The sequence below is a fragment of the Struthio camelus genome, chromosome 1 (assembly GCF_040807025.1).
Source record: "Struthio camelus isolate bStrCam1 chromosome 1, bStrCam1.hap1, whole genome shotgun sequence".
In the NCBI taxonomy this organism is placed as follows: Eukaryota; Metazoa; Chordata; class Aves; order Struthioniformes; family Struthionidae; genus Struthio; species Struthio camelus.
This window is the reverse complement of record NC_090942.1, coordinates 150,635,607-150,652,554: the sequence shown is the minus strand read 5'-3', so window position 1 is coordinate 150,652,554 and position 16,948 is coordinate 150,635,607. Positions and strand designations below refer to the sequence as shown.

Here is a 16,948-nt window from a genome sequence, read left to right as displayed (position 1 = left end):
GTATCAGAAAGACAAGGTTTTTGTCTCATCAGTTTTCTTAATTTTTTCAGAAAAGTAGAATGAGAAGTATTCTTTCACAGTCTGATGAATACACATAATTCCCTGGTGCTCTCAAAACCTGCTGTAAGAGAGTTGGCCTGAATAGGAAGAAATTCTTTCTTCTAGAAAAAAAGGGATTCAGGAACATGAGATTTTTTTTAAAGGCAAGTAACCCTGAGAACCCACAAAACGGTGAAGTGAGAAGTAAGAGGCTTTAAGGTAAAAGAACATAATGACTTGCAGAGTCAAGTACTCAGAAGCTCACAAAGGCCAGCAGTATGTTTTTTATGTAGAGCCAATTGTGATTTATGATAATCTTTGACTATTTTTCATATACTTTATTTTCCACGACCCTTTACCTCAGTCACTGCATGTGATGCATGGTGCTCTTTGCATTCCTGATTCAGTGCTGAATGCAGTCACTGACTGCAGTAGGAGTTGAATCTGTCCACATATGGCCACCTCCCTTCGTATTTCTTTGTCTTCTCACTATTCTGTGCCTGACTGTACTTCTTTTTTATAGTGTACCATGCATACCATTTGTTTGATTCAGGGTAGTTATTTTATCTATGAACTTTTTTATTTTGTTGTTATAATATCTTAGTCTTTTAAAAGAATTTCTTACCTTGTTTCCACAAAACTCCTCATGATGTAAAATTGTGTTGTTATCCTCGTTTTGCAGATGAGGAAGCAAGGTAGACATTGACTGAGACCAGAATGATAAAGGATTCAGGATGCCTAGGCTGAGAAATGTAGCATGTTGACTTTTCTGAGGGCTGGTCATTTTAAAGAAGTTCATCCCTTCGCAACCAGATGTTTCCTTTTGCAGTTGCACACACTAAACACTGCCACAAATCAGAAAATTAGGATCTAAATTCAACCTGTCTCACTTTAGGATGAAGCTGCAGTAACATCTTTGATAGACTAGATTGCCCTTTGGAAATTTCTCTCTCTCTATTGAGCGTGAGGGAACTTGTGAAATTTCAAGTACCTTGTTACAAATCGTTGAGGTACATGGTCCTAAATAACAGCACCTGAGAAAAAGAAATTGCATCCTTTGATATAGTGCTGGGCTTTGAGCTGACTGGTACCCTTCCAAACAAACGTTATAAAAATAGTCGCTCAGTTTTCCATAGCGGTGAAAAGAAAAATCATTACGAATGGAACAGGGAAAGCAGAGATCAGATGCCATTACAGCACTGTGTACATCCATAGTGTGCCCCCATCTTGAATACTGGCTGTAATTCTGCTTTCTCTATTTCAAAAAGGATGAGGTAGAGCAGGAAGGTTACAGCAATGGGCAACAGGAATTAGGTGAGGTTTGGCCAGCTTCTATATAAGCTAAAACTTTATAATAGATTAAATAGTCTGGGAAAGAGCTGACTGAGAAGAAGGTGTGGTAGAGCTATGAAATCAAGACGTTTCAATGTGAGTAGAGAATGAATATTCACTGACTTTTGCAGTATGAGACTATGACCATCAAATGCATCTAGCTAGTGCCAGACTCCAAGTGTAAGTGCTCCTTTGCGCACCACACTGTTAAGCTGTCCAATTCCTCGCAGCAGAATGCTGTGGATTGTAAAAGTTGACATATACTCTTCTTATGTGCCTTTTTTGAGTACATCATGAGCCATTAAATGCAAACACTCTCTCTTCTGCCTCAGGAAAATCCTGATCTATGAATTACTGGAGTCTGGGAGAGTGTTCAAGTAAGAACATGCTTGTCCCGTTCTTATACTCCTCCCTGCTATTGGCCTGGGCCACATACAAGAAAGCAGCTGTATGGCTGTTTGATCTGACTCCGTACACCTAGTCTGTTCTTACAGCTATCTCAACTGAACAGTTATAGCACTGAAGAAACCTGAAGCTGATGACTGAAAAATGTTTTTCCGATGGAAAACACCTTAAAAGGGAATAATGCAAAATATGCCACAGAAAATTTCATCTGTTTTTCAAGACCTCGTGCATCAAAACGATTGGCCAAAGAGAAAGATTTTTCATCTGGAAAAGCTTAATTAATTAAATTAAAGGGTTGTTTGGATCACCAGGTTCATTTGTGAGCAATGCAACAGTAAGTTTTGTTACTCTGTGGTGCCTATGGAACCTTGTGGGAGCTATAGTCTGGGGAGTTCCACCCCAAAGAAGAGAGTTAGTGTATGAAGAACCCAAACCTCCAAGGCAGAAGCATACACAATGGTGGCTCTGGAAAATGGGGTGTAATATTTTGCTAAGCTGAAATGTTTTTAAACTACTGAAAAACTTAATTTTGAAAATCATATGAACTTTAAATATTTGGTAAATCTGTTACAGATCGTAAATAAACATTTTGTCCAGACAGAAGCTTCAAGATCTTCTTTTTATTTTGGATTTTGTGTTTGACTCTTTTAATCAGTCATTCCACATAGTACGAGCACTTCTAATAAAAAAGCATTATCGTGAAAACCCACCTATCTGAAGGAAATGGGTGTGTGCGCAATGTTCACTTATTTTGTAAAATACGTAGATTTTTCCTTACCTCATTCTTGGAAATCCAGCTTTGTAAAATTTTTCCTAGGAAAATGCAGCCAGCGTCATGATTTTTTAAGGTAAATTTCCACCTGAACACTTAAAACATAGGCGTTGTTATGACCATATCAAACAGGATTTTATAGTGAAAACTGCTAGGTGATCTTATCTGTGAGTGCTTTCTGTAACATACCTTGCTCTATTTATCACTATTCTAAATGTTTAAAATAATCCAGTTTACTGGGAATTATTAACAGAGTTCATAACATTATATTGCATAAATGTTTAGTTAATTCCAAAGGATAGGTACACCCTGACTGGATAGTTGTTGTGGAAAAAAACATGTTTGTATCAAATTATAGAGACTTGAAGAAGAAGCTGTGAAGTCACAGTCTAAAAAAAGACAAAAAGGAAAAGTATTTTTAACTCTCAAAAGCCACAAGGTGATTGCAAGATCAGACATCACCGGATTTTATTATCCAGGTAAATGTTTTTGTTTGCGTTTTATGTATTTTTAGAGTTTCCTAGTACTGATGAAACATTTCTTTTGGTCATATTTAGCTAGTTCAGTTTTCATTAGATTTAGTATTACACTTGCATATTAATGAAAAATGAATATATGTATTTTGTGTGTGCACATATATGCATTTATGAAAAGATGCATTCCGTAAGGTCCCAAAACTATGCATGTCTGCTGACAGATAGGTTTATATAAGAAGAGTGCGGGGAAAAAATGCCTTTCAGTACCTGACACACATTTTAAACTAGGTGAGAGTATCTGTCTCTCCCTCTTTGATGCCTCTTTTCCTGTGTTTGTGTTTGGAAAAAGCTTGGTCAAATAATTCATCAAATATTTCTTCCGTTTTACTGAGTTTTAAGCCAGAATGGTTATCATGTAAAATTGTACGTTGTTTTTTCATTAAAAAATCAAACTAGTGCAGAGACTTTGCTACCAGGAAAAAAAAAATACCTTGGCCAATTCTGTTATCTTCTCGTTTTCTTTTCTGTTGTGGATGTTTGAGCTTGGTCTGTGTTTCCACATAAAAAGCGTGACCCGAGGCAGTGTAATAACAGATGTAGTGTGTGTGTGCGCGTGTGTGCATGTCCGTGTGTAGTGGGGAAGTCCATTATTTTTATGCTACTTTGACTTGTTCTTTTTTTTTTTTCAATTTTCTCCATATTTTTACCTCTGGTAATAGCTTGATCATGTCATCAGTCAGCCAGCTGGTACGTTCACAAAGTTCATACTTAGGCTAGAAAATTATCCTTGTTTTTAGTTTTATAGTGGCTATGTTATTAAGAATGGTTACTAGGGCTGTATTTATTCAGGCACAAATTTCCCTGTTTCCTTAGCACAAATTACACCAGCTAAATGAATCCAACTACAAATGGAAATGAGGACTGTGTAGTGCTGACACAGTGTGTCTGACCTCGGCGATGTGTGACAGTTTATTTTTTTACTCCTTATGGAAAACTTCAAAAAGTCCTATAATAATGTGAATATTTTGTTATGTTGTTCTTTTAGGAACTGTGATAAAGAATATTAGTTCTACCCATGCAGTTGTTGACTTCAGCTGTGGGGAGACCTGGACTGTACCTGTGAAGTTCATTATATCTGTAGGGGGTGCTATGCCATGTCCGTATCTGCAGGTGAAGAATTGTGTGTTTTATGGTAGCAAATATGGACTGTTAGCTTTGTCCCATTGGTCACAGATAAGAGTAAATTATACGTCTTTTTATATTTTGGAAAAAGTGATTTATTTTAAAGAGTCTTTACTGACGGCAATAGCTCTGTTCTGATGATATTATCAACATGCTATTTTTCATTTGTTTAGAGCTTCTTTTCGTTATAATCTTATTCATTTGCTTATCGGAAGTCTATATTATTTTCTTTATAAAACCTGACTACTTGGCCACCTGTAGAGGAGATGTATGCTGTTTCCCAGCAAAACAGTTTCCTAGCAGGTAGTTTAATAACCAAGGAGAGCATTTTATGTCCAGCAGGTTCTAACAAGTTATTTATCATAATATAATTTAAATACAGCAAATAACCTTTTACTAGCCCCAAGTAACAGTAATGGAAAAACCTCTTCTTATTCCGTTTCTGTGTTTTCAAGTTGATCAGCTGACTATCTGCAATCACAAATCTTTCTCTTTCAGGTGATTCATATTTTACACAAGAGAGAGATGATAGAAACAAAAAGCAGTTTTGTAACTATTGTGTTACGCTTAAAGCTAGAGACGTGTTTTTTTCCTCCCTTGAAATGAAGTCAAATGCTGAACAGGTGGTTCCTGGTATTCTGTAAGGGAAGCATCCCATTCTGGAAAAGATCTGCGGAATTTCATAGAAATTATAACTTCTATGTTGATTTAAAAATGGTTTTATATACATTAGTTACATATGCTATTCTTTAAAATACCCAAGGTTGCTTTAAAAGCTTAGTATAAATTTATGCGTTTGTACAAAGTTCAAGAGGATAAAGAGTTGGAAGAGTTTCCTCATCCTCATTCTGTCCAACTCGCCAGCTGAACCATGGTACGTTCAGTAGGGCTCTATCGTGTAGTTATTGCTTTTGTGTTCTCTTCCTGATCCAGTGGAAATTAAGAGTGTTCAGTACCTGGGGGGACCAAGTCCTTTATCTTTGCTTTTAAAGCTCTGCATTAAAGGACTGGAACGTGATAGAACGATGATCTGTGTAAAAATCTCAATATCTATCTTTTATGTCTTGTAAAACTCACAAGCTACAAGGTTCTCGCAAACCAATGCTTTCCGTGGTATGCAGGTTGGAGACTATGTGTTTGCCAGGACTTGTACACAGACTGGAAATGATTATTATGTACCTGCCATTGTCATAGCAACACCAAAGAGAGTGGAAACGGATAATAAACTCTACGTGGTTCTGACGTTCAACAATAGGAGAGTAAGTAAACCTATAAGAGGAAACAAATTTTGTAGTGGTAGTACCAGGATTCTGGTTTTCATGATACAGATATAACTGGCCAGGCTAAAGAGCCTGCTGTCCCATTCCCTGTCTCCAGTTACCAAAGTAAGCCGGCTTTCAGGGTTGAATGAAAAGCCCTCTAAGATAGACATGAACTAAGAAGTTCTGAAGGATAATTTATTCTTAATTCAAATGCTTTTCTTTCCTCAATAGTCCATTTAGTGACTTTCACTAGCTTCATGCTGCTAATGTGAGAAACTTAGGGTTTTTTTGTCACATGCAGTACAATCTTTATTCATTTCATTATCATCACGGCCTACAGACAAGCAAACATAATTTTGCTGCATTTTTTTCATGGTGCATTATTAAAAAATGCATTTTGCACTTGAAACTTTTTTCTTCCCCATGTAGATGCTGCTTACACCTGCGTTAAAGTGATTGAGATTTTTTATACGTTCATTTCTTTACTGTTTGCAAAATTTAGATTTAATTTGGTTGAATGTTGATTGTATCATTGCAGGAACACTGCTTACGAAGTGGGCTTATTAAAATCAGCCAGACAAAGTATGCCTTTTCCTGTCGGTACATAAGAATGGTGCAGATGGCAGATTATATGATGTGAGTATGCTTGAACCTAAAAACGTAAAACTTATTTTATGTGAATCCCAAATGTTGCACTTTGGGCCCAACTGTACTGTCAGATTTCCGTATCTAATACTCTTTGTGAAATGGAGTATGGTTTGCTCTAAACATGCAACCAAGCGGTTTGACCCGCAGAACATGTGGATGAGAAGAGTATTACTTGTCTGTTCCACCATTTTATTACCTGGCAATTTGTTGCTCAATTTTCATTTTCAAAACATTGATGGGATGTGTTGGCTAGAAGCTTAGCCCCAGGAAGTTGTTAGAGAATTGCTGAAAGGTGAGATGGAGTTTCTGTTTCTCGAAGAGCTCATTTTTCTTTCAAGATATTTGCGTGATATAAAGCTATGCATTAAATTGTAAGTTGTTTCTAGGATATTGGATCTTTTATTGGGCTTAAATCTGGGGAATGATAGGGAGAGAGTATGTAGCTTGCTTTGAATATGACCTCCTGGAGAACTTCTGTAGCACAGGCCTAAAATTTTCTGGTGTGAACAGTGCAGTGAACATGCAGTGGTTCCAAGTGATTATGGATCACTTTTTCATTTTCTATAAAATTCTAGTTTTATCCATTTGAAATAGCATTGGATTGTGGTAAATTCCAGCACATCAGCTGTCTCTGATAGTTACCAACATAAGATTTTGCTATAGGGATTCTAGACTCAGTTGCTCCCTCTTTATCCCCTGTACATCAGTGTAGTGTTGGCACTGCTGCAAAAGAGTTCGATAATACCTGTCAGGGAGATTTCTTTCCAAGAAGCTACATGAACAGGACAAATCCCACCTTTAAAGGCCGTTTTAAAACTTGACTTTTATTGAAATTTCCTAAAATTTTTATCAGTGTTAAAAATGATATCCATGGCTAGGGTTCCAGTAGTGAGTGACCTATAGAGTCCATGAAAATAACAGAAAGGACCAAAAAGCAACACTGATAAAAGCCCTAAGACAGTGGTTCTCACACAGCTTCTAATGGTGATTCCAGTGCAGTTTGAAACTCCCTCTTCTGTCAGCTTGCAGTCACACTGCATAAATAAATGAATATTTCCCATTTACTGAGCAGAATCCTTAATCTAGAAATATATTAATGCCTTTGTCCAGGCCAGATCATCTACATGATAGTAGCCAAGCCTGCTTTCACCCAAAAATAAACCCTAAAACCATGATTTCCTACTAAGTACGTACAACCAATTGAAAAAAGACAGATATATAATTGAGCTATCTTCTAGGAAAATCAGTATCTTTCCCTTTCAGTGGGAGTTGGATTATATTCTCAATAAGGTACCTTATTAATAAAAGATATGACTAAATGCATAAGCAGTAAGAATGGCTTCCTTTTTACATGCTTTGTTTCATGATTGAGTGCTTTAATATCAAATGTGATATTCATTCCCCAACCATAGACTTTATTGGCAAGCTGACTTGCCATCGTATTGTACAAATGAAGAGAATGTGGAGTTATTCACTGGCAAACAGAGGAATTATTTGGAGAACTGGTGGAAGTAACTGCACTAAATTTCTGCAAACTAAAAATAATTGTACTCATTAGATCTAAATTTTAGATGAAGTGATATCAAATCTGACAGAACTCTGGGTAAAACAGTATGTGAAATTACATCTTCAAGCCTTACTAATTGTGAATTTCTGTGTAGTGTATCCAGCAAGAAAACATCGATTTGGTCGTGCAAACTCCGGTCAGTTGGTATAGCAGATAATTGAAATTAAATTAGTGAAATCTAAATAAAATATTCCAAAAAGTATTTTTCCTGCAGCACAAAATAACGGAATCTTAGTTAAGGCATTCATTCTGTCCCCTGTAAACTGAACTAAGTGAAACAGTTCTTAGCACGCCCTGAAACAGAGCATACATTTTGCAAGAATAATTATTGAACATACCAATGTCTTTGTTGTTTTAAGGTCTAAACTTGTTGCTACATCATTTTTGTTTTTTTTTTTCTTTCATTCTCTTTCCGCAGTTGAAGCTTTTAGGAACAAAGCAGAACAGTTGAAATGACAGTTCATGTATTGTTTTAATAAAATATTTGCATTGTAAAATATCTCTGTCTTTGAGAATAGCACTGTTCAGACAGACTGTCCTCAAATTATCCCTATTAAAGGCACATGAAAAGTACCTCCAAATGCTGTCGTTTCAAATGACATTACTTACATCTGATTACTAGTGTTTTAAATAAACCAAGGCCCAGATACACAAAGGGACCTCATGATACTCAGTAACACCTGAGCATCTGGCAGCTGTGTGAGTGGAATTTAAATGCCTCAGCTCCATGGGCGCAGAGATTTATAGCATATAGTGCAGTGAAATGTGTAAGGCAGCAAATAAATGAAGGGAGAATAGCATCTAGAACTGACACTCTCTTTTAGCTTAGATGCAGGCTTACAGCCCTGAAGTAGACATATTTGAGCGTCTGGGATTCACGGGCCTCTTTGGCATTGGGTAAAATGCATAGTGTATGATATAACTTTTAGCGTACAGGCAGCATAGACCTTACCCCCAGGTACCTAGGTGAAGTGCATTGGTGTGCCAATAAAGACTTCAGTGATCAGTAGTGAACCAGAATCCTCCATTCTGCCGCTAGAATCACAGCGTCTTTTTCTGCATACTCCCGACTTTATCGTCTACTGCAATATATTTCTGCTCATCTTTGCCCAAACTTTATATCATCTCTGATTCTGCTGAATTTTTAGTCTGTTTTCTAAGAATCGAAGCCTAGTGGGCTAGAGCTTTTACAGTTAACAGCATTTTTCATTTCTTACTACTTGGAGCTATAACTCTACAGTAAACCGTTTTGTAAGATATGAATAGAGAGGCTCTGACAATGCACTTACTGATTCAGTAAGTTCCCCTATTACATTCTCAGCTAGTTTTTTTGAGTTCTCTGTGAAGCCACATATTTGTAATGTGAAAACTCCTTCCTCTCGTGCTGCTTAACATCTGACTTTAGTGTCATGTAGACATACCCAATGTCTTTTTGTGGGCATTGGCTTCATTAACTCAGTGGATGCATCATAAAAAGCCAGTACTGACCATGATTTTACTTTACATTTGTTTCTTTTTGTAACCCGTCATGAAGTGCTGAATGATTGTTTTCCTTTTATAAGATCTGCGTTCAAAGCCATTAAACAAACGATTGTGTTTCATTAGTTACATATCTCTTAATCACTTACTAACACAAGGAATGCTATGGCAGTGCTCTAACCCAGATTAGGTTGGCGTTTCCATTAGAGCACCTACCTTTCAGGGGGCACAGAGTTGTACTTCCAGCTGAAATGTATTATGTATGTGAAGCATTCTAAAATGGATACTTGCCTCCCATGTCATACTTCCCAGTGAGAAACAGTGCAGCATGACTAAAAAGTAAGGGTTAGTCTGGGCTTCCCTATTGACAGTCCACAGTGCGCATAAACATTATATTACATACATAATTATAATATATATACATTTATACATATTATAATCATATATTAAAAACATATATGAGATAATAAATTTATTGTGTTACAATAGCATATTTAAACCTTCAGCTGTGGGTTCTTTGGGACTGCCCTTCTGATGTTTGTTTGTGGTGTGCTATAGGTCATGCTTAACTCACTTATCTTCAGAGGTACTAATATAGCTCTCCTCGTTTTAATATCTGATGCTAGCATCTGTTTGGGATGTTTTGCTGTCATCACGGTAGAAAGAAAGAATTAGGACAGAACAAGCACACTGCAAACATAACTGACAAGTTGCATGTGCAAGTCAAAACATTGCAAGCTCTGGGCCCGTATCATAAAAGGCAGACAGTTGCCCAAATCCTCTTTGGAGTCATGAGGGGTAGATAGAATCAGGGGCTAGATCCAGAAAGGTATTTAGGAACCTTTCTCTTATCTAATGTCCATAAAGCGGAGTCCCTAAATACTTGTTTCAGTTTAGTTACCTAAACACTTCTGATAATTTGGGGCTGAGTGCAGTGAAAATAATCATCTCTAAGTGCCTTTTGCTGCATAGCTGTTCTGCAGATCTTAGGAATCTCAGCAGCAGAGTGGGAACAGACTGTCTGTGAGGGATATGAAGGGTGTGAATTCTCGTTGAATCATGTTAGAATTGAGATTAACGGGAATATTGTTCTTTTTTTTTAAGAGAAAAGGTTATATGCAATAGCTTAGCAAGATATACCCTATCTACAGAAAAAAGAGAGAAACAATGCATGCTATGTTCTACTCTTTACTTATTTGGTAACTAAAAGGCAAACGGAATTGTAAGACAATTATATCCCTGATAAGTGGTCAAAAGTATGAAAAGCCCTTCTCTTGTCAGTGCTGTGAGATGTGGGAGAAGGTGATGTAGTGTAAAGATGTGAAACAGTATATGGTATGTGAACTTTTAATTTAATGAACTTCCTTCTCTGATTTTCTAGCCTGGACAAAGAGACCAAAAAGTCCCATCCTCACTCATCTCTGGGAGATGAAGCAGGAGAAGAAGTAAAGGAAAATATTGTGAAAGAACATAGGGGAAAAAAGAAAAAGAAGAGGGCAGCAGAGGATAAAAGACATCCCGGAGAGACGATGTCAGACTCTGATGATCTTTTGTTTATCTCCAGGAGGGAAGTAAAACACAGAGGAAGAAATTCACTGCCTAATGATGAAGAGGAATTTGAAGGTAAAGAAGTAGGCTATAGAAAACTATAAATATTAGGGATTAAATAGATGTCATAGGCCTTTGGTTTATGCCCACCGAAGAAACCAGGGTTCTGCATTATCTTTCCTGGGTGTTAGCCTGCTTTCAAGTGTCCTACATGATGGAATTCTGTGAGCTTCTTTGGAAACCATTCTTCACACTGATCATGCTCGGCATATTTTTGCACGGTAAAGGAAAGAAGTGAATAAAGCATGTTCTGGCATATGCTAGGTTAATTTCCCTAACATTTATAACTGCTGACTGCAGTATCTGTATTCCTTGTTACTCTGCAGTAGAGGCCTGGGCTAGTATAGGTATGTTCTCGCATGCCACAGTCAACTTATCATTTTAATGAGCCTACTGTCAGTGGAACGATAGAAGAATTTTTTTCCATGCCTGCTAGTTGTACCTCCTCATACCATTTTAAACTTACTCTCAACATCCTTGTAACTTGTTTACTCCTTTCCAAAAGTAGTGGACCGTAGATTCACTCAATCGTCATGTTGACAAGCTACTTGAATTAACTTTTCTGAAATTATCTTCTAAGTTCTCACTGATCTTTTGATGATTGTCTGCAAATTCCATTTGCTTTGTTTATACTGGGCACTGGTGGCACTGTATTTTAGGAGTGGCCTGGTCAGACTTATATGAGAGTAGAGGTGCAGAGCTTGTCCTGTAGCTGTATGAGACCATAGCTTCCACGGATAGGGATGCTTTCCTGGAACTGGTCAGTTATCCTTAAACTCCTCACTCTTGGACATCCTGAGAAGCAGATGTTGAGTAAGTGTGAAAAACTGCTAATGTGATTAGCAGATCCTGTTACTGATTTCATGCAGGTTGAAGGAAAGATGAAATGAGGACAGTGGCTGTCTATCACTTTGACGCTGCCTTGCCTTGCCAAATTTGCTGAGACCTGGTCACATATTATCTACCAAGACTATTCTTCGAGCTGCTATGCATGCGGAACATGCTAAAGAGCGTCCCTATCTTCTTCTGAGGGCATCATGAGCATTGTTGGCTCTTTTAATGAAATTTATTTCTATTTGCATATCTTTCTGTGTCTCATCAGAGAGCGGAAATTCAGAGAACTGGTAGAGATTTTAAATAAGACTGTACGGACATCCTCACTGAGTTTAATCAGATACCTCCTTATCCAGTCTCAGTATGTGATTGTGCATTTATGCTCTTTGGGTGTACGTATTTGTCCCATTTTCAAACTATGCTAGTGATTTTCACAGTATTTTGTGTATACAAATTTGCAAGTTGTATCAAATGGGTGACTAAAATCCTGACATAATTCTCTGTTTTAACTGAGTTAATACTGGATTTTAAAGAGTGAAGAGAAAAAAGAAGACAGATTTGTCTTGCATCGTTTTTGCCTTCTGCTTAAGGTCCAGCTCCAGTATGAGAATAGTTTGCACTCACAACCTGGCAGTCCAGTAGGTGCTGAGGACCAAATTTTGTGATATTCGTGCATACAGGTGAACACTTACTCTCAGAAGTAGTCATATTTAATTATATTGATATGAGTAAGCCATAGAATAACATTAGTGAGGTGTTGGAAAGCTCTACCATGCTAGTGAAGTGGTTGGTTAGTCTCTGTGGACTGGATACTAAATATATTAGGTATCTAGCAATGCACATAGGCCCTCCATGGAGTTTTCATAATGCTCAAACAAGGCTGGATATTTAAGTTGGGAGCGTAAACTGCTAAAGTTCTTATGAGCTCAAACACCCTCTTTTCGTTTTCAGACATCTACATAACTTTGAAACCTACTTTACTGCCCCTCATACAGTGGACATGCAAACGCCTAGGTTACACGTTCAGACTGTCAGAGTGATCCCTTACCTGATTTTCCTGGTAGTTTTTTTCAAGAATTCATTATTTTTTGATTGTTTATGTCAAAGCAGATTTCTTCTAAAACAGAAGCAGCATCTCAGAGAAATATTGTGAATACCTGAAAGTGCCATTAATAGTTAAAGCTAATAACTTTGGTAGCTAAGTGTCTTTTACAGTAACTAGGTTATAGTCATTCTTTAAGGATATCTGAAAGCAGTCTGTGGAACTGGGAACTGGCTTATTTGGAAACAGCATAATCTTCCTACATATTCCTCTCATTGTAGTATCTAATACCTGAATAATTTGGATATCTTTTCTCTTTCGCAGAAGCTCAATAGTCCTGATCTATTTGCCTGAAGAAAAAGCTTTTTCTTCATAATGATACACAGTAGTTTCACCTGTATGCTAGTATGTGTGTAATGTGTGTTTAAAAACTTTTAATGCTATCAGCAATTCCTGCACTTACCTTTCCAAAGGTTTGTCTTGTCATATCTTATGAACTCTCCAAATATATATATATTTTTTTTGTTTGGATTGGGCTGTGTTTTGTAACTAGTCCATGTGTTAGTGGACATTTCTTTCTGCAAAGAGTTCCATTGGTGAATTCAGCTGTACAGTTCTCATATAGGTTAATGAAGCCTGATTTTGCCAGTGTTTTGGGTTCTGTGTGGTTTAATGGAGCATTCGAGGAATGTTTTTGAACCAGTCCATACTCATGCTAGGAGGAATCAACAAACCCCTGCCTATTGTTTCCACTCAGGAAAACACCATTAACACAAATTAATAAAGATTAAATAACTGTATTAGTTATTTAGTGTATATTAGGTTCATTATTGTTTTCATGTGTAATTTTTTCTTATTTATTCCAGAACTGTTATATTTAACACATGATTATTTTACTATGCATGTCTATTGCTCCTATTCTGTTAAGTAGTTCTGTATGTTTATATGAGTGTGAATGAAGTCCTGTCAAACCCCTACTGACTTTTAGTGGGCCGATGATTCTTTGTCTAGGTAACTCTAATAAAATTATTTGATTGGAAAAAGACAAGATCACAAGTGCTTATTCTCTCATCAGTTGTTGCAGTGATTGTTTTGTAAACATCTTTAATCGCTTTAAAACATGTATTTGTTTCCATAGAGAAGTTATCTCTGTCTTCTACTGTCTTCTCTCTGTTCTACCCAATCCCCATTTAGTAATGCCTAAAATCAGTGTTCGTGTAATGTGATTTCTTTGCTAATTTTCTGAAACGCTGTTCTACCAAAAGACTAAATCACAAATAAATTTTGAGCCAGGTATGATACGCAGTAGTAAACTGCAATGCCCGATGCATTAGCAAATCACAGCTAGCAGAGCCCAAACCTTCTTTTTAAGTTTTAATGAGATGTCACTTAAAGCAATTACAGTGATAATTGCTGTTGCTGCCAGTGTGGGGTCAGTGGGAGACCTTTGAAAATGATCTTTTTCTTTCCTTTTTTTTTTTTTTTTGTTCTGGCAAATACAGTTCCTTTGAGTCGAGTTCAAGAGTTTAACAGCTGTGGCACCTGGCAGCCTAGTGGATTGGCTAGATTTCCCAAAGTAGGATTTCGTATTTTTGGGACCCACTTGTTTTCCAGTCTCATTTTCCAGATAGTTCATTCAGCATTTGGCTATCATAATAAAGCAGTGTTCCCATCTGTTGGTCATGGCTTGTTTAATGAGCAATTGCTGTTGATTCATCTATGCTTGCATCTGTCCTTTACTGCAGCTGTGTGTTGTTAAGGGCTCCCCGGTAGTCTCCAGATTTAGCTTTTATTTTTCTGGTGATAGCATGTTACAACTTGCCCAGAACCACTCTCTCCTCAGTCAGGGTTGTCCATTCATCTAAAGAGAGAAATGTATTCATCTAGGGTCATCTGTTTTTCCATAAAGAAAGAAACTTGCAGGTGTGCGAGAGAGTAAAGCACAGTTTCATTGCTATATAATGTGTTAGGGTATTTTTTTTGTTGAGGTGGAGGCTAATTCTTTCCAGTTTTGGATAGCAAGACCAGAATGGCTTGTTTCAACATCTTGGGAAGGTACGTAGACAGTGTGTGCATTAGGTAAAGAAAATAAATAGTTTGTGAATTGTGGGTTATAGAGAACACGCGTTTAACAGTAGATCCTTCATTTTATTCAAGATAACGGTATGGCTGCAGTAGCTTTCAGTATTTTAGTCAAGCAGTGTGTTTTGTAGTGCAGAGCACAGCCAGCTTTCAGAACGTAGTCAAGACATTTCCTGCACCTCACACAGGGAAGCTTCAGATTCCTGTCTCTCAGGTTGCATTTGCCCAAGAAGAATCAAAATGTTCCTTTTATGTGTCTAAATCCTGATGTTGTGCATACGTAAAAAATTTTTTAAAGTTATGATATTGATTTTCAAACCCACAGCTTCAGGGTTTTCAGTGGGAGCTATGGCTAAATGAGCTCATCTAACACTGATCGTCTCATATTCTCTGTACACTCAATGCATGGTGTTGCTTCCCCACCCTGTATATATCAATTTCAGATGCCTCCTTCAGTTTTTGATACGACACCACTGTGTATTTCATTTAACCATTTAAACCCCCCCGCAAAAAAAACCTCTGAAGAAATATATAAAGCAAAATAAGAGTATGCGCTTTTGTTTCCTCGGTTCATCCTATTTTCTCTCTCCTATTTTATCCTTCCTTCTGCTTTTGGTCTTTTGCCATCAGTTCATTATGCTTGTCATCTTTTTGTGCCAGGCAGGTTGCTAGTGATAGGTGGTCTCATTTGGTATGATACAATGATTGATATGATGCCCACAAAGGTTGGCATGTGAGTAACAACGGATACAAACCTAGGAATGATAATAGTTTAAAAGCTGACAGACAGGCTAGAACTTGTGAGGGTGAAAGAAGAAAGCAAAACGGTGAAAATACTCTTTATGCAGGACGATTGCTCTCTTACTGTAGGCATGGAGTCATCTGTTCCGTGATAAATTTCAGGGTGTGAGTGTGTGGTTGAAGTATTATTTTTAAGCCCATGGTGGCTCCTATTTTCTCTCATTAAAGAGTGCCTGTTCTCCCCAGCACCTTCTTTCTCCGTTTTGTTATCCTGCTGCTCGTCAAGGTGTGGAACGCTGCTCTTGCCAAGCACTTCGGCTCCTAGCTCACCGCAGCATCCGTGTTGCTCTCGCAGTCTTGTCGTGGAAACCTCGCCAGAGTCTGGTCAGAGCAGCACCACCAGTCCGATCACAGGCAATGCGGGGCAGCAAGGAGTGGCAGGACAGCCTCAGCACTACTGCACAGAGCATTAAGGATGGATGATGAAGGAGCCTGTGAAGAACGGATCGGGCTGCAGATAGGGACTATTTCTAACGCTTGCAACTGTGAAATTTTATTCCTTGAATCAAAAATAAACTGACTAATTAATGCAAAATTATTTATGATTTTGCAGTCTTATTTTGGAGGTATGGAAGAGTGTCAGAGATTCAGTTGTGCTGCTAAAAAATATCAATATTAGAAGAGAGAACAGAAATCCTTTGTATCCTTTGTAGTAGACCTATTTGATTCATTAACCATGGGTCTTTTTCACAAATGCCTTTTTTCAAAATGCCTTTTTCACAGACTGAGTCTGTAAGGCATCTGGGAAGACCTACTGCTGGGAGCCTACCCAGCTTCCTGCTGGCGCTGTCTTTTATGAGTGTCTGACCTAAAGCTTTTGCACTGATGGGGGCTGTTCCGTGAGTACGTAGATGAGGTGCTTTGCCCTTGAGGACTATCCTCTTGATAACACAGACTTAGATCAAGGACTGAATTCTTCTGTGTGACTTTTAGTATAAAGCTAGTGCTACTCTGAAGGCAGTGGAATTACTTCAGTGTTACAGCGTTGCAAATGAAAGCCAGAATTGCATCTAGATACATTGAGGAGCATGCTATGGTCAGCTCCCAAATAATGGATAAGTGACCGAGCCCAGAAAACAAGAAAAAATCTCTTTCTAGCAAAGGTAACATACAGCGGGCACTTTCCAAGACATGACCTTTGAAATGACATCAATAGGCGTGATGTAGTAGTGTATTTTGTGCTGAAGATCCACACCTCATACAAGGCATGACTTCTGGATGTCGTGACACAATTGTGTGGTTGTCTAGGGCTTTCTGTTACAGTAAAGACTGATTCTTAATATTTTGGCATATCAAGGTGAATGGCTGTTAAAAGTTCTCACAAGCCTGATTTTAGATACCAAAGTGGACTGATAAGGCCATATGACTGCTGGGATAGTCTTCTGTTTTGATGAAGCAGTAGTGTCTGTGATCCTTTCT

General features: G+C 37.8%; 1 protein-coding gene across 1 annotated transcript in view; it reads left to right on the top strand.

The window, feature by feature from the left end:
* The window catches only part of VWA3B (von Willebrand factor A domain containing 3B), a 76,950-nt gene extending 60,890 nt beyond the window's left edge, over window positions 1–16,060 (top strand). Inside the window, exons 25-30 of the mRNA XM_068923531.1 lie at window positions 2,907–3,027; window positions 4,070–4,194; window positions 5,328–5,465; window positions 6,007–6,104; window positions 10,544–10,785; window positions 15,716–16,060. Of these exons, the coding sequence (XP_068779632.1) occupies window positions 2,907–3,027; window positions 4,070–4,194; window positions 5,328–5,465; window positions 6,007–6,104; window positions 10,544–10,785; window positions 15,716–15,942 (951 nt within the window). The 3' untranslated portion in view covers window positions 15,943–16,060. The remainder of the gene's footprint in view (window positions 1–2,906; window positions 3,028–4,069; window positions 4,195–5,327; window positions 5,466–6,006; window positions 6,105–10,543; window positions 10,786–15,715) is intronic.
* Window positions 16,061–16,948: the final 888 nt, after the last annotated feature.